Source organism: Canis aureus, chromosome 19 (assembly GCF_053574225.1).
Source record: "Canis aureus isolate CA01 chromosome 19, VMU_Caureus_v.1.0, whole genome shotgun sequence".
Taxonomy (NCBI): domain Eukaryota; kingdom Metazoa; phylum Chordata; class Mammalia; order Carnivora; family Canidae; genus Canis; species Canis aureus.
This window is the reverse complement of record NC_135629.1, coordinates 38,159,417-38,176,713: the sequence shown is the minus strand read 5'-3', so window position 1 is coordinate 38,176,713 and position 17,297 is coordinate 38,159,417. Positions and strand designations below refer to the sequence as shown.

The 17,297-nt window shown below is 56.7% G+C and overlaps 1 protein-coding gene across 2 annotated transcripts; it reads left to right on the top strand.

Annotated features, from left to right (window-relative positions):
- Positions 1-378: 378 nt before the first annotated feature.
- ITIH3 (inter-alpha-trypsin inhibitor heavy chain 3) lies at positions 379-14,058 on the top strand. Of its 2 annotated transcripts, XM_077858575.1 has the most exons (22): positions 379-605; positions 1,197-1,217; positions 1,863-2,029; positions 2,126-2,230; positions 2,501-2,663; positions 3,059-3,172; positions 4,246-4,371; positions 4,660-4,776; positions 5,004-5,172; positions 5,768-5,893; positions 6,197-6,378; positions 7,601-7,786; positions 7,951-8,090; positions 8,777-8,931; positions 9,607-9,624; positions 10,897-10,920; positions 11,182-11,217; positions 11,362-11,475; positions 12,138-12,342; positions 13,021-13,193; positions 13,406-13,517; positions 13,837-14,058. In XM_077858575.1, exons 1-22 carry the CDS (start codon positions 513-515, stop codon positions 13,964-13,966), a joined length of 2,676 nt encoding a protein of 891 aa, XP_077714701.1. In that variant the 5' UTR covers positions 379-512; the 3' UTR covers positions 13,967-14,058. The 2 variants fall into 2 exon arrangements, with proteins under 2 accessions (XP_077714701.1, XP_077714702.1); XM_077858576.1 differs by lacking the exon at positions 1,197-1,217 and having other exon boundaries at positions 466-605.
- The last annotated feature ends 3,239 nt before the right edge of the window (positions 14,059-17,297 follow it).

Here is a 17,297-nt window from a genome sequence, read left to right as displayed (position 1 = left end):
AGGACCTGGGCTTTGTCGTTCCCCTGGGGCCTCGAGGACCCAACGAGGGTCGTGAGCAAGGGGTGCAGCTGTGGAGATCTGAGCCTCAGGGCGACAGGCCCGCTATGTGCCCTGGCTGCCTGGAGAAGGCTGGAGGGCTTCCATCCAGGAGGCCAGACCCCAGGCCATGTCAGTGGTGCAGGTAACAGGCAATAGTGCTGAGATGCCCTTGGCTTTCAGCAGGACGCCACACCCTATGAGCACCCCCGCCCCCCAGGGAGCTGAGGGCCCAGTGGCCAGCACACAGCATCTGCTTTCCCCGGGAGCCTCCATGTCCCAACACTGTTGACAGTACCCATTGGCCCCCTTGGTACAGACAGATCCAGGACCTGTTATTCCACCCACTCCCCAGCTTCCCCAGGGGAGCCCCCCGCCTTCCGCTCTTCCCGTCCTACACTGCAGGTCATTGACCCCAGTTGGAAAACATCAGGCTCACCATATAAGGAGCATAGGCCGGGCCTGTGTGCTCAGCGATGGCATCTGCATGGTGGCCCTGCCTCATCTTGGCCCTGCTCTCTGGCTTGGCGGCCTCTGGCTTCCTGAGAAGCCCCTCCCGGCCACTGGGGGTAAGTAGCTCCGTCTTCACCCTCTAAATGTGTCACATTGGCAGAAGCGACAGGATGGACAGTCCTCTATGTGGGGAGAGGAGGAGGCAGAGGGCTAGGCAGTGAGCTGCAGGGGACAGCGTTGGGTGTCGGGCTCTTAAATCTCCCGTGACCTGCATTTCCCCACCTGTCAACTGGTGATGCACCAGAAACAGCTCCCCTCGCTGAGGGGCTGTGCAGGTCCACATCTGAGACAAGGACAGACGACTCCAAGAAAGGCTGAGCCGTTGGTGGGGGCGTTCTGGGGTTTGGGGCCCAGGGAAAGGCAGAGGGAGTCAGGGTGTGTGGGGGCAGGGTCAGAGGTAGTTTGGTTCTCCCAGCCCTACTCTCCTGGGACACCTGGAGACCTGCCCTATCTGGGCCTCAGTTTCCCCATATACTCGGAGTCCTTCCTAATCTGAAGTGGCTCTGGGTGGGTCCTATGTCCAGAGGCCCCTCAAGGGGTATGTGTATAGGGGATCTGCTGGACCCTGGCCTCAGCCCAGAGCCTGCTCCCAGGCTATGGTGGCCTTGGCCTTGGCCTGATTCCTGTGTTTGTCTTTGTTTTTGCAGAAACGGAGCCTCCCGGAAGGGGTGAGAACTTTCACCAGGGATGGGGGTGGGTGGTTGAGGCAGTGCAGGATGGAGCTGCTTGCCCAATAGCAGAAGGGGTGGGCCATAATGAAAGGGCCCTCCCAGTTGGCACACAGCTCCCAGCCCTGCCCTGACCGACCCCCATGCGACTCACCAACTCTGGGAAAGAACATGCCCTCAGACCTCTCTGGATGCAGCCCGTGGCCGTTCTTCCACCAGCCCTTCGTCTCACAAACATACCTAGCACTTGCTTGGAGCAGGCCCTGAGCACCAGGCTGGGGACACACATCCTCGTGAAGCACCTTTATATCCTGCTCCATGCAGATGCTCCCTAGACCTTTCCTCAGTCCACTGCACAGAAACACATCCAGAGTTAAGGAGGCAGAGCAGGGCCCCTCTCTCTCCTTGTTTCCTTCTCCTCCTCTTGGCACCAACACCCCCTGGTCTCTGATGGGGAAGGAGGCGCTCAGAAAGGCCAGAGTCTTCCAGAACCAGGGTGGCCAACTGAATGGGAAGACCGAGGAAACTGAAAGGGCCACTCACCAGGCAGAGGCCCTGGACTCTGCAAGGGGCACCCAGAAGGAGAGCAGCCAGGTGTAGGGGCTGCTTTCCCAGAGGCTGGTCGAGCACTGTCCTCTCCTGCAGGTCAGCAATGGCATCGAGGTCTACAGCACCAAGATCAGCTGCAAGGTGACCTCCCGTTTTGCTCACAATGTCGTCACCACCAGGGCTGTCAACCGCGCAGACACCGCCAAGGAGGTGTCCTTTGACGTGGAGCTGCCTAAGACGGCCTTCATCACCAACTTCACCTTGTGCGTGTCGCCATGGCTGCTGGCTCCAGGCCAGAGGGCGGGGTGGGAGTGGTCTGGCTCAGCATCAGCCCCCAAGTCTACTCTCCTTCCTTGCAGGACCATCGACGGTGTGACCTACCCCGGGAATGTCAAGGAGAAGGAAGTCGCCAAGAAGCAGTATGAGAAGGCTGTGTCCCAGGGCAAGACAGCCGGCCTGGTCAAGTAAGCGCGGTGCCCCCTCGGCCTTGCGAAGAATGCAGGGGCTCAAGGGCTCTCAGGGATGCAGACGGCGACAGCCACTGTCATGGTCACTCAGAATATTTCATGGTTGTAGCAAAATGTGTCTGTAATGCTTACAGCACTGTCCCACTTAGGAGTGGAGGCAGGCAAGGCTCGGAGTGGGGAGGGATTCTCCTAGGGGCTGGATCTGAGCCGAAGGCCCAGGAAGGGCAGGCTCGCACAGTCTGCAGGGCAGTGTGGTATCCCCTCCAGGGCCTCTGGGAGGAAACTGGAGAAATTCACAGTCTCCGTCAACGTGGCTGCGGGCAGCAAGGTCACCTTTGAGCTGACCTATGAGGAGTTGCTGAAGAGGCACAAGGGAAAGTACGAGATGTACCTTAAAGTCCAACCCAAGCAACTGGTCAAGCACTTTGAGGTAATCAATCACCCCTGCAGCTGCTGAAAGTGCAGGGGTGTGGTAGGGAGTGGGGGTGGGGAGGGGTGTTGCAGGAAGGGCCCTGGGGCAGACCCCAGAGAAAGGTTGAGAACCCACCATGGCTGAGGAGCACGGAGCTGAGAGCCAAAGGAAATGCTTTAGTGCTGGAATGTGGGGGACTGTACGGCAGGTGGTGGGAGAGCTTCGGGGTCACCAACTTGTCTACAAGACTTTGAGGCTGTGTTCTTGCTGGGAGACACCAGGCTTAGCCATCAGGAGTTGTCTGGAGGCTGTCCCTGCGCCCCCACTGACCCTCTCCATTCCCTGGGCCTCATGCTGGAGGCTGGTGTCTGCACTGTCACCGAGTGACCCCTCCTTACTCTTGTCCATTCCAGATAGAGGCAGACATATACGAGCCCCAGGGCATCAGCACACTGGACGCCGAGGCCTCGTTCATCACCAATGACCTCTTGGGCAGTGCCCTCACCAAGTCCTTCTCAGGGAAAAAGGTGGTGTTCTCAGACCCGGGGTGGGGGGCAGGAACCCCGACACTAATAGGACAAGTGTGAACACTGAGGCTTGGCTGAGGCCAGAGTACATGTATGAGAAGGGAAGGAGGAAATGTCCACAGCCATCCATTCTCTTGGGCCCCCAGCTCAGGAATAAGGGTGCTGGAGGCCAGAGCTGCTCGCTGTCAATGATCTGCCAGAGGGACTGGGGTCCCAGTGACCAGGGGTGTGGGTGGGGACAGGAGAACCATTTATAAGGCCTGGTCTCGTTCTACCTTGGGAAGTGAGCAAGGCAGATTATTGTCCATTTTACAGATAAGGACACTGAGGCCAGAGGGAGTCATTTAGATCTGCCGACTCCACATTGAGGGGAGACGGATGAAAGGGAATCTCTTGGTGATGCTGGCTGGCTCTGGTTCCCAGCTGTTCCGGGCACCTTGTTTGTCATGGGTAGTGAGTGAATACATGTTACTTGAATAGTAAATCTTAGTCATTCAGGATTTCCAAGTCAAAGCCTGAGGAGCATCTGCTCAGAGGGTTGGTGGCTTCTGCAGGGCAGTGCCTTTGCCCTGGACACCCTGCCCTTTCCCTGCCCCCCTCTATTCCCCTCCACCTACCCCCTGTCCTCTTGGCACCCATCACCAGGTGCCCAAATTATCGGCATCAAGGTCTACAGCACCAAGATCAGCTGCAAGGTGACCTCCCGCTTTGCTCACAATGTCATCACCACTGGGGCTGTCCGTGCAAACGTCAAAGTCCCTTCAGGGTGCAGAACCCCTCCCTGAGTGGTTTCTTTGTGCTGAGCCCCAAAGTGGGCTGCACTAAAGAGCCTGAGGGCCCAGGGAACGAGGAGAGACAGAGGCTGAGTCGGACAAGGGCCCTGGCTGCCAAGGAGCCCCCGGTCTCCTCTGAGGGGGAGAGGTGCTCAGGAAGGCCAGAGCATGCCAGGCAGCAGCCGGACTGCCCAGGCGCCCCCGGTCTCCCGCTGCGGGGCTTTGCCTCACCCCCAGGGCGCAGCACGGTAGACCGCCCTGGCCACGCTGAGCGAGGCCCTCCCTCATCACCTCCCCCAGGGCCGCGTGTCCTTCAAACCCAGCTTGGACCAACAGCGCTCGTGCCCAACCTGTACAGACTCCCTCCTCAACGGGGATTTTATCATCACCTATGACGTGAACAGAGAGTCTCCAGCCAATGTACAGGTACCTACCAAGTGGCTCTGCTGGGCCGGCTGATTCTCCAGCACCCGGATGTGGTGAGGACTGGTAGAGGAGGGGCTGCAGCTGCATCTAGTGCCCGGACTCCTAGTCCTCAGCTCAAGGCCGGGTTTCCTGCATGGCCTGGGGATGACAGAGAGTCCAGAGCCTTCATGTGTCATCCTATGGTGGGTGGGAAAGAACAGCTTTTTTCTGGAGCTAATAAAAGCCTGGCTTCTGTTTGCAAGAGTTGCCAAAGGCACGTTGCCTCCAGTCTCTCTCTCCCCTTCCCAGATAGTCAACGGCTACTTTGTGCACTTCTTCGCACCTCAAGGCCTTCCAGTGGTACCTAAGAATGTGGTCTTTGTGATTGATGTCAGCGGCTCCATGCACGGTCGGAAAATGGAACAGGTACTGTCCTCACTGCAAGTGGGGGTGAGGTAGGGAGGGAGACAGGTTTATTTGTAAGTGGACAGAGCTGACATTTCCAGTGGAAGAGGAAGAAGGCGGACAAGATAAAAGAAAGGGCAGAGAGCCTCTGCCCACTTTGTTGCAGAGAGCCCAGGCCCCTGCGCCAGAGAGCTGGCTGTCTGCGGCTCCCTCCCAGCCTCTTGTCTGCTGCTCTGTCTCTTTCCCAGACAAAGGACGCCCTCCTCAAGATCCTGGGTGATATGAAAGGGGAGGACTACTTGAATTTCATCCTGTTCAGTGGGGATGTGATCACCTGGAAAGACGACTTAGTTCAAGCCACTCCTGAGAACATCGAGGAGGCCAGGATATTCGTGAAGAATATTCATGATCGAGGATGTAAGGAGAGAGAGGGAAGAGCAGACTCATCTGACTGCTCCTCTTGGCCTGAGCAGCCTGCCTTCTTCGTGCCTTGGGGCAGAGACGCTGCTGGTCCAAGCTCTGCAGACCCTAGTTGGGGGTCACGGTGGGATGAGGGGGCTCTCAGGCTTAATATTGGGGTGTCTTCTTTGTGGGCTTAGGGAACCCACTCTTCCTTTCTCTCACCCATGATGCCGGTGCCCCGCCAGTCCCAGCAGGCGAACACTGCAGAGGGGCCTTATCCTGGGCTGTTTCTTAGGGACAATGACAAATGCCGTCAATACTGCTCCCCTCTCCTCCCAGTGAGCGGGCCTGGCTGTCCATCTGGCAGTTTTCCAAACTGCTTTTGCAGCCATCTTCTGGCAGCCCCAGGAGGCTGGTCCTTTTGTCCCCATTGAAAGAGTAAGTCATTCACCCATCCTTCGCTGACTTGCTCGGTTGGTGTCTACTGAGCACTGCCGCACGTCGGCCAGCAGGGTCCTTGGGCCCAGAGCAGGGCCTGCTGTCCCCACCTCCCCCACCCCTGCACCCTGAGGACACCCTCTCACAGCGCTGTCTGTTGTGTGTGTGCCAGTGACCAACATCAACGACGGGCTGCTCAGGGGCATCAGCATGCTGAACAGGGCCCGGGAGGAGCACAGAGTCCCGGAGAGGAGCACCTCCATCATCATCATGCTGACGGACGGGGACGCCAACGTTGGTGAGGCAGGCGGCGTGGCTCAGAACCAGAGCCAGGGTGCCGGGCTGCCTCTCGCCTCCCGCGCTCTGGAGCCGGTGTGCTGAGGGGTCGGGGTGGCTCTCTCCGCAGGGGCCCCCGTGCCCTGTGAGCCCTGCAAGGGAGGGCCCTCCCTCCCCCTGCTGAGGACTAAGCCCCTGCCCCATCAAGGGCTCGTGGCTGTGACTCCCCCACCTGGCATGTGCAGGAGTCAGGTATCTCTAGACAGAGCTGCTCCAGCTGGTTGCTGGGCTGGGGCTGGAGTGTAAATGCACCTTTCTCCTGCAGGGGAGAGCAGACCCGAAAAAATCCAAGAGAATGTACGCAACGCCATTGGGGGCAAGTTCCCCTTGTATAACCTGGGCTTTGGCAATAATCTGAATTATAACTTCCTGGAGAGCATGGCTCTGGAGAACCACGGGCTGGCCCGGCGCATTTATGAGGATTCCGATGCCAACCTGCAGTTGCAGGTATGCCTGGCCTTGCACACCTGCAGGAATGGGGCTCTCGTTACTTCCTCAGGCAGCTGTTCCATTGAGTGACAGTTTCACCTGTTAGAAGGAGCCTCCTCTTGGGCTCACATCAACCCCTAGATCCCTCTTATCCATCAGTGGTGCTTGATTTTGTCCTCGGGCTACACAGAGCACACCTGCTTCCTCCCCAAGAGTGCCAGATCAAATACAGGACATCTGGTCAAATATGAGTTTCTGAAAGACCATGAAGAGTTCTTTAGTGTAAGCATGCTCCGTGTTGCCTGGCACGCCGTGTTCGCTTGCTCTGCGGCTATAACAAAGTACCAGATGCTGGGGGGCTCCCACAACAGAAATATATTGCCTCACAGTTGAGCCTAGAAGCCCGAGATCCAGGTGTCAGCAAGGTTGCTTTGCTCCGAGGGCTATGAAGGCAGGGTCTGTTCCGGGTGTTTCTCCTTGGCTTGTGGATGGTCACCTTCTCCTTGTCTCTTCACATCGCCTGGCCTGCGTGCGTATCTGTCCCTGGGTCTAAATTGCTCCCTTTTCAGAAGGACACAGGTTACATTGATTGGAACCCACTCCAAAGTCCTCATTTTAACTGAATCACCCCTGTAACCACCCTAAACCCAAAAGAGGTCACGTCTTGAGATACTGGGGCAAAGGATTTGAACGTATGTACTTTGGGGGTATGCAATTCATCCCATAACAGACATACTTATACTAAAACGGGATTTGTTGTTTACCCAATCTTCAAATTCAGCTGCATGTCCTGTGTTTTCATTTGCTAGGCCTGGCAACCGCATCCCCTCCCGGCGCAGGTGACGGTGCCTGCACCTCTGCAATGGAGCCCGCAGGTCTTTCCTCCTCTCCTGGGGCCCGCGCCCCATGTCACATCCTCTGCTCTGCCCCTCCTCCTTTCCTCTTCTCTTTCTTAGTTTCATTCCAACAAACATTTCTCAAGCACGTTCTGTGTGCCAAGAACTCTGTGTTTACCTTCCTCTTCTTCCCAGGCTCTAGCTGGTAGGGGGTGCAGGCAAGGAAGGCTCCCACAAACTGAAGGGCACAGTCAGGACCACAAGGAAGTGGAGATTGAGAGCCAGGACTGGCCCAGCCTGGGGGACTCAACACCTGGGGAGGCACCAGTGGGCACCTGCCCACTCCATCCTCTCCATGTCTGCCTGAGGACCTGAGATGACCAGGTCCCCCTTCTGGGCTCCAGGGCTTCTATGAGGAGGTGGCCAACCCACTGCTGACTGGTGTGGAGGTGGAGTACCCTGAGAACGCCATCCAGGACCTCACCCAGAACGCTTACCAGCACTTCTATGATGGCTCTGAGATCGTGGTAGCTGGGCGCCTGCTGGACGAGGACATGAACAACTTCAAGGCGGATGTAAAAGGCCACGGGGTGAGCTGGGCCAGGGCCAGGATGTGTGCTGTGGACGGGGGACCGGTGCCAATGGGGCTCTGGCCTCCCGGCTGATGGTCCAGCGGTGGTAGCCCTCAAATTGGGCCCGCCTTGTCTAGGCCTCCAGCGCTTCAACCTCTGGCCTCCTCTCACCCTCACCTCAGGCCACCAATGATCTGACCTTCACAGAGGAGGTAGACATGAAGGAAATGGAAAAGGCTCTGAAGGAGCAGGACTACATTTTTGGGAACTACATCGAGCGGCTCTGGGCCTACCTCACCATTGAGCAGCTGCTGGAGAAACGGTGATCCTGGTGACCCCTCCCATAGCCAGCCCCCACAGCTGGGCCCCGGACACTGCCCCACCATCTGCCTGTACTTTTGCCCCTGAGCTGGCTATGCTGTGGGGGAGCCACACCCCGGAATGTGCCCCTCCATGTACACTCCCTGCTGCCTTCTCCTCTTCTTGGCCCAGCCCCCAGCATGTGTTTTTCCAGGGGCAGAGACCAGTCTGACATCTGGGGCTCAAGCAGCAGCCTAGGAGCACGTCAAGGGCAGGGGAAGGCCTCAGCAGCCCGTACCCCATACCCAGCATGGGCCCATAATGATGGTGAGGCTGAATATAACCGAAGGCTGGAGACCTAGGCCCTCAGCCCCCGGAAGGCAGGCCCATTTGAGAGCATTGCGCCAGCCTTCCTTTAGGTGGGATAAGCCTATAAAGCCTCTGGAGCAGGGGCTGGCATGTGCTGAGTGCTCAGGACATGGACGCGATCGTGAGGGATTGCTGTGATGCCATTTCAAGTCCCTTATAGCTGAGGCCCAGATTCCGATGCAGCCCGTCCATCTGTCCCAGGGAACTGGTGAACCAGTCTTTTCTGAGCACTAGAGGGTTCTACCCCAGGGAAAAGGCAGTCCCAGGCTACTTCTGGGGCTCTTGGCCTAGTGCTGGGAGTCAGAGCACTGGAGCTGACACCCCTGCCCTCCCCAACAGAAAGAATGCCCATGGTGAAGAGAAGGAGAAACTCACAGCCCAGGCTCTGGACCTGTCCCTCAAGTACCACTTTGTGACTCCACTGACCTCCATGGTGGTGACCAAGCCCGAGGACAATGAGGACCAGACAGCCATTGCTGACAAGCCTGGAGAAGGTGGGCCTGGCATGAAGGTGGGCATGGAGGCCAGAACTCGAAGGCCGTCCAGCCCCCAGGCCTTGGGTGCCCAGAAGAAGAACGGGCCAGGCTGACAAGACCCAGACTCACTGAAGATGGGCAGGTCCAGGGGGCATAGAAGGAAATCTGGCCAAGAGTTGGGGAGGATGTTATGGAGGGAGTGAGGCCACCAGCATGGACAATGGATAGGGGGTGAAGAGGAGCCTCTGAATCTCTCAAGGGATAGGAATCAAGGGACACCTTGCCCAGGGTCATTTCACAGAAAGGGACTTTGGCTACAGCATGGAAGTGTTCAGTTAGGAAAGCACTTCCAGCTTGAAAGTTAGGCCCAGAGCATGTGCCTAGGGATTGTGAGAGGAGCAGACCTCCAGAGCTGGAGCTTGACCAGGCCCAACCTGACCCCGAGAGGGGACTCCTAAGTGTCCCTGTACCTGATGTGGGGATTGGGGGATTGACATGGAGAAGCACAGGAGGCAAAGAGCTGGCCCAGGCCAGGCTCCGGGTCTCTAGGAGCCCCTGGCTCTGGTGGGGAGGAGCAGTGTGTTAGGGGGCCCACAGCTTGGGGCTTCGTGGACAGGCAGCAAGTTGATGACATTGGTGCTGACACCGGCAGTTGGTTGCTGCTGACACATTTCTCTTCCTCCTCCCTCACAGGGCCTGTGGACACGGAAGGTGAGCTTCAGCCGGCAGTTGGGCAGGTGTCCCAGGAGGGGGACAAGAGAGAACCAATGAGGCTTTTCCAAGTGCCCAGCCCAGAGAAGGGCCCTTAGGATACCTGCACTCAGGTCACAGCTCTGCTGCCAACTCATGAGCCACCATGGTCTGGGCTCTGCCCTCTCCGAGCCTCATCAGGCCCTCGTCAGTTGTTTGGAGGTGGCTTCCCCCAACTAAGGAGGGACAATCAGTAGCAAAGCATGATGACCTACAAAACTTAGCAAATTCTCATGTCAGGAAATGATGCTACATTAATTCCACAGCAATCCTCTAAAGGAGTCCTCTCGTGGTTCTCATTTTATAATGAGGAAACTGAGGCACAGAGAGGCTAAGTCTATTCATTGGAGGACTTAGTGAGCAGGTGGCCAAGCTGGGACTTCAGCCCAGGCAGCCTGGCTCATGTGCCCTCACTGGGATTCACAGAACTCTGGGCCTCTCTCATGATCCAATCGCATCCTCGCCCCAGTAAGCACCCCACTCACCAGGCAGGACCTCCCATCCCTACCTGCCTGCTCCTGCCTCCATCAACAGATGGTTCCATCCGAGCAGCACATCTGGCCTGGCTCACTGCTTTCCCCTTAACACGGGTCTGTCAGATGCAGTCACTGGTGTGCATACATGTGGGCATGACTATGTATCTGTGGGGCGGGGGGTATTACTATCAAGGAAAACAGATGGCTGTAAGCTTCTAGGGAGAGGGAGTTTAGGGGCATGGGATGGTCTGCTGTGAACATGATTCATGACAGAGAAGCAGATGATCTCATGGTGTGCATTTTAGCCACATCACAATGCCATGTCCCTGGCATAAAATTTATATCTCTCTTGGGGCACCTGGGTGCCTCTGTGGTTGAGCGTCTGCCTTTGGCTCAGGGTGTGATCCCGGGGTCCTGAGATGCAGTTCCACATCAGGCTTCCCGTGGGGAGCCTGCTTCTCCCTTTGCCTGTGTCTTTTGCTTCTCTCTCTGTGTCTCTCATGAATAAATAAGTAAAATCTTAAAAAAAAAAAAAAAAACAAAAACAGTTACATCCGTATTACCACCAGTCCTAGAAAGGAGTTCCCTGGGCACCTCCCATTTCTAAAGCTTGAATTAAGAGTCACATCCTGAGCCTCCACCTGTTGGGTTGGGCCACACTGGAGACTGGTAGTCTCAAGACAGGCAGAAGGCATAGGGTTGGGGAAGAGGGAACCCTTAGACCTGCTCATGCCTGCCCTTTGGCTTCTTTTTGCAGCTGCACGCTCCATGGCTTACCTGAGTGAGTATGTGCGGTGGCCACAGCCCCGTACCCCGAGGGCACTGCCCAGAGAGTGACCCTGGGCCACGCTTTCTTCTGGTGTCTTTCCTGAGTCAGCTCTCTGGAACAGACAGTTGGCTGGGGTCCTGAGGAAATGGGGTGGGGGTGTTGGGAGCTCTGGGGAAGCGGGAAAGGGGAGGGGATGAACCAAACTCTGGCTCTGGGTCCTGGCGCCTCCGCAGGCCTGCTTGTTAAGTTCAGCCTCTCTCTTTGCTTCCACAGCCAGCTACCAGCCTCCTCAAAACCCCTACTACTATGGTGAGTGTCCCCGCTCCTTCTGGGGTGAGACCCAGGCCCCAAAGCCCAGCGCCTCCTACCATTGGGAGTCTACCCCCAGGGGCCAAGAGGTGAGGGGAGGCCCCCTGGAACTATGAGCCAGCCCTTTCTGTGATGTGCCTTCAGTGGATGGGGACCCCCACTTCATCATCCAAGTTCCGCAGAAAGATGATGCCATCTGCTTCAACATCGATGAAGACCCAGGCACGGTGCTGCGCCTCATTCAGGACCCCATCACAGGTGGGAGCTGGGGCTGGGGCTGGGGGCAGGGCTGGGACCAGGTCCTCACTCTGCCCAATTGTACCACCTTTCTGTGTAGCTTATACCCCAAGGGGGCTGTTTAGAGCCACAGGCTCACCACCGACCCAGGACCCAGTGGTGTTAGAGAGGTGGTTAGGGCTGAGGGTGGCCCAGGAGCAGCCTATGTCTGGGAAAGTTTTCTTTGAACACCACTGCCTGGTCCAGACAGGGGGCAGGTCTGCAGCATGGTCCCTTCACCACCAGTGTGACTCAGGAGAGTCTAGGACCAGAGAGGGTTGGCTCTGAAGTCCTGGTCTCACTTGGGGTCCCCACCCTGCTGCCCCTCAGCCAGGCTGGGTGGAAGATAAGGCATATCCTAAAGACCAGCCTGGACTCAGAAGGCCTCACGGGGGATCCCTGGGTGGCTGGGGATCCCTGGGTGGCTCAGTGATTTAGCACCACCTTCGGCCCAGGGTGTGATCCTGGAGTCCCGGGATCGAGTCCCACATTGGGCTCCCTGCATGGAGCCTGCTTCTCCCTCTGCCTATGTCTCTGCCTCTCTCTGTGTGTGTCTCTCATGAATAAATAAATGAAATCTTTAAAAAAAAAAAAAAAGAAGAAGAAGGCCTCACTGGCCTCTCACTGCCCCATCCCTCTGGCAGGCCTCACAGTTAATGGGCAGATCATTGGTGAGAAGGGAGGCGACTCTAACTCCAAGACCAGAAAGACTTACTTTGGCAAACTGGGCATTGCCAATGCTCACATGGACTTCCGGATGGAGGTGACACCGGAGAAGATCACCCTGTGGAATGGAGCTGCACAGAGCACCTTCACCTGGCTGGATACCGTCACAATCACGCAGGATGGGTAAAGCCCCGCTACTGGGTCTCTGAGGAGCACTTCTGGCCGAAGGAGCCTTTGAGGGAGGTGGACATATCCTAGGACAGAAGATCCATGGAGGTCATGGGAGAGACTAGTGGCCTCAGAGTTCAGCTCCTGCCCAGGGAAGGGTGACCTCGAGGCCCCAGCCAGAAATGCTACCTGGACAGCTACAGGGCTGGTCTCGAGGGAAGGGCTGTGCAGACATAAGCATTAGCTGGATCTGCAGTCTGATGACACACTAATCCCCATTTTTACCTTCTCTGGCTGAGCCTGTTCACTGAACCTTCTCAAAATGCTCAGCCTCTCCTATGTCCTCAAGTCGCCCAGAGTCTACCTACTAGGTCAGGGCAGGGTTGTTACTCCCAAGGAAGAGCTGAGAGGGGTGGAACGTACCCTAGGTCACACAGGAAGCCAGTGGCTGAGCTGAGGATCTATCAGGTCTCCAGACTCCCAGGACAGCCTTGTTTCTGCTTACGGGAGAACAAGGATCCACTCAGTAGAGTGTATAGTCAACACGCACGAGGCATCTTCTCTCCAACACCTCTGAGAGAGTTTCCAGAATGTATGTGTGCCTAGGTGCCATGTACGGAGGAGGCCCTCCCAAGATGCCCGGTATCATGGCCACCACTGGGTCCTACCTGCTGACCTCCTCTTCCCTCCTAGGCTGTCTGTGATAATCAACAGGAAAAAGAACATGGTGATCTCCTTTGGAGATGGGGTTACTTTCGTGGTTGTCCTGCACCAGGTGTGGAAGAAGCACCCTGTCCACCAGGACTTTCTGGGCTTCTACGTGGTGGACAGTCACCGGATGTCAGCACAGACCCATGGGCTGCTGGGTATGGGTTGAATGTTCAAGCTTCAGATTGCTCAGGACACATGGCAGAGGGGAAAACCCACAGGGAAGATCGTCCTAGTCACTTGGGACCCAGCACACAGCACCCAGTCAGCCTCTGCATCAACCACAGAAGGCCCATGGCCGTGCTACCTCTGGCGGTGGCAAGGGCTTCCAGCGTGCAGGGGCTGACAGCATGAATGTTCTTGTTCCCAGGACAATTCTTCCAACCCTTTGACTTTAAAGTGTCTGACATCCACCCAGGCTCTGACCCCACAAAGCCAGATGCCATGATGGTGGTGAAGAACCATCGGCTGACGGTTACCAGGTGAGGGGATTCCTCTGACATCCTCACCCTGCCCAGGAACAAGGCAGGAGGACCCACACACATCAGCCCGGCAGGCTCTTGTCTCCTGTGGGGCACCTACCTCATTTCCCTCTGGGGTCCTGGCCCCCCCATGACTCTTTTAATCAGGAAAACACCAAACTTGGCCCTTTAGAAGGAGTTAATCATCTGATCTCTTGTCCAAAGAGTTCTGGATGCTTAGAATTGGCAACTTCACACCCTTTTCCAGCCTTAAGTCCATGAGCATAGCAACCGTCTTGTCCACACTTGTGTATCATGGCGTCTCTTTCCTTGTCCCCAGGGGCTCCCAGAAAGACTACAGAAAGGACGTCAACGTTGGCACTAAGGTCGCCTGCTGGTTTGTCCACAACAATGGGCAAGGGCTGATTGATGGTGTCCACAGCGACTACATCATCCCAGACCTGTTCTGAGTAGACGTGTCAGCTCCTGTGGAAACGGCCGGCCAAGCTCTCCTGGCATCCGAGGGAGGGCTGTGACAATAAAGCCCAGGGGGACACTGCCACCAGGCTCTGCATGCTTCTGTGAACCCCTGCTCCAGGGAATAGGCAGGTGGCTCCAAGCGGGGGCTGGGTGCTGCGACAGTAACTCTCTGGGCCTCTGGGCCTCTCCACTGAGGCTGGTGAAAGACGGGGTTGGCTGGGGAGCCAAAAGTATGATGGCTTGGGAAGGAAAAACCAAGAATTGACTCTGGTGTGAAGGGGCTCTGAGAAGTCAAGAAGGGTTGAGTGCATTCCAGAGTCCAGCAGGGTCATAAGGAAAGTCAGGGGTCATGGCTCAGTAGCTCCTATCAGGCCCTTGAAGATCTTGTGATGATGCAGAAGCAGAGAGTGCTCGGAAGCAGACGGATCCTGCAGTTCATTGTGGATGTGATTCATCCCTCCATCTCCCCATTATCTAGCCAGCAACCCCCTCACCCATCTACCAGCCATCTATCCCCCCATCCCCTATCCATACATCTATCCATCCTCCAATCCATCATCCATCCATCCATCCCTTTTTTTTTTTTTTAAGATTTCATTTATTTATTCATGAGAGACACCGAGTGAGGCAGAGACACAGGCAGAGGGGGGAGAAGCAGGCTCCACGCAGGAGCCCAATGTGGGACTCGATCCCAGAACCCTGGGATCATGTCCTGAGCTGAAGGCAGACCGCCCAACTGCTGAGCCACCCAGGTGTCCCTCATTCATCCATTTAGCAGATAGACCAACATTCTGATTCTGGGCCAGAATCTAGGCGCGCACAGCTTAGTAACTGGTTCCTCTTTGCCTGGGTGCCCCAAGTTTGCTGTGAGCTAGTCTGAGAATTCCTTTGATCCTTCAATCACAACTCATGGTGACCTGCTCTACCCCCACAATAAGTCCTGGGTGGAGTTGGGAGGTCAGACGGAGATTCCCAGAGGAGGGGCTCTGAGCTCTCTGGGCCTGGATTGCTCTCTCCCACCGGGGCAACTGCAACATCCCTTCCTGGGTCTCCCTGCTGCCACAGAAGGGTTATGTAGAGCAGAACTGACCACTGATCCCTGCCTAAAACCCTATAAACAACACCTGCCTCCCACTGATGTTGGGACAAAGGCCTGAGTCCTACCTGTGGCCTCTCGAGCTTCACCAGCCCCACACACCAGGTGTTTCCCCTCACTTCCAGAGTTCCGGACACACAGACTGCTTCCGGTTCTGCAAACCTAACCCCTCATGCCCCAGATCCTCTGCCTCTGCTGTCCTCTCTGCCTGAGGAGCTATGAGGGGCTATGGGCGTGCTGTGCAGAGGGCACCGCCAGCAGGAAGCAGAGGCAGCTCTGCTTATGCCAGGGCAGGGGCCACCACCTCCTGGGAGAGGTGGGGGTTAGATTGGGAATGGCCACTCCTGCCGGTAGGCGCGGGCGTGGGATCTGGCAATGGGTACTGGGAAGTTCCCCTCCTCCCACTCCAGGGGCCCAACTGCCTGAGTCAGGGTTTCCCAGGGCCTGGGGCTGCTGGGGAGGCCTGTCTGGGGGAAAACATAAGTGGCCAGGCCCTGCAGCCCATCCAGCCCCGTGCTGAGGAAGTGGGACTTTAAACCAGGCAGTTTTCACATCTATAAAATGGGAAGATCTTGCCAGATGGTGTAAAGACACCTCATCATTATGGTTTCTGGTCCCCCTGAAGCATCTTTGCCTTGGCCCTCCAGCTTGCCGCCATGCCCAGTGAGTTGGGAGAAAGGCAGGAGGAGGGTCCCAGACAAAATTCTGCCCCTTTCCCCCAATACCAATGCACGGTTATGTTAGGGAGGCCCTCCATGCAGGCAAAAACCGGGTGGGCCCTGTCCTCTCCCCAGTCCCACATCATCCTGGCTATGTCTGCCCCTGCTTGTAGCCTCTGATGCCTCCCCCAGCCTCCAGGCTCGAAGGCAGGCTCCATGGCAAGGGGCGCACAGCCCGGGCCGGCCTGGCCCTGCTTTGCCACCTGCACCTCACGGCACAGCTTTCCCTCGCCTCTGAATTCAGTGCACCGTGCTCTGGCTCTAGGCCTGCTGTCTCTGCCCTCTGTTTCCACTGGGCTAACTTCTCCTCATTCTTCAAAATTCCACACCAACCACACCACTTCCAGGTAGCCTTCCCTGATAATACCCAGGTCGGGCAAAATGTCCCAACCGCCCCCCCCCCCCGGCTCTTCTTGGCATCAGGTTGTTCTCTGGGTGGCAGCTGTCCCAACAACAGGCACCGTGCTTCCCAGGGTACCCAGTGTACCTGCAGCACTCAGCCTAGGGCCTGGCCCAGGTGCTGGGAGGCACTTAGTGAACAAGACAGTGAAGGGCATGCAGCTACTGTCTTCACAGAGAACACCTGCCCTCCAAGTGCTGCTGGGCCAGATGGTGACCCATCACCCCTCTGCTATGGCTCCAATTCCACAGCCAGCTTGCAGGTCCCCGCAGGGGTGAATTTGGGGTAGGCACTCATCTCATCGCTCTATGTTAGAGCCAGACCCACGGCAAGTCTGACAGAGCCCCTGAGGCTGCTCCCTTGCCTCACGGAGCTCAGGCCTGAGCCCCTCCCAGCAGCCTTCACAGGGGACTCAGCCTGTGACCCCCGCCTGCCGACCAGGCTTGATGGAGAGGGGCAGGGCAGCGCAGTGGTCCTGTGTGTTTGGAAACGTGCTGCTAGAGATCCCTCCCGCTGGGCTCTCCTCTGCCCCTTCTAGAGTCACTCTGCAAACATTCTGTAAAGCTCTGGAGCAGAGAAAGAATGTTTTTCTCTGGTGATCAAGTTTGCTCCGTGAGAGCGAGCTGACAAGCTCATTTCTTGCCGTCTCCTGGCTTCCAGGATGCGGGGGACTCAGCTCTGTGCTGAGGCTCCTTGTCCTGCCCCGTGCCTCTGAGCTCAGTCTTCCCCTGCTTGCCTTTTCTCTTCTATCTCATTCTCTTGGTTTTTGCTTTGTTTTCTTTATGCTTTTAATTTGTAAGCCAAAGACATGTGTCATTTTTAAAATAGGTGTAGATTAACTATAAAGGGTTTTTTTTTTTTTTTTTAATATGCTTTGGCTATGCAGGAGTTGGCTGGAATCTTTGGGGTGCTTAAACCCAGGGCCCGGATGGGAGAGCAGACCCCTAGCAGCCCAGGATCTGGGAGTGCATCCATGGGCTTAGAGGCTCCTGGGGACAGACGCTGGCTTCCTTCCTGGGCCCGGGGCCTCCCCTCTGTATCTTCTGTTCCAGTACTAGCCTCTTGACAAGGCAATGAGCAGACAGGCCTGGCCCTGAGTACAGGTG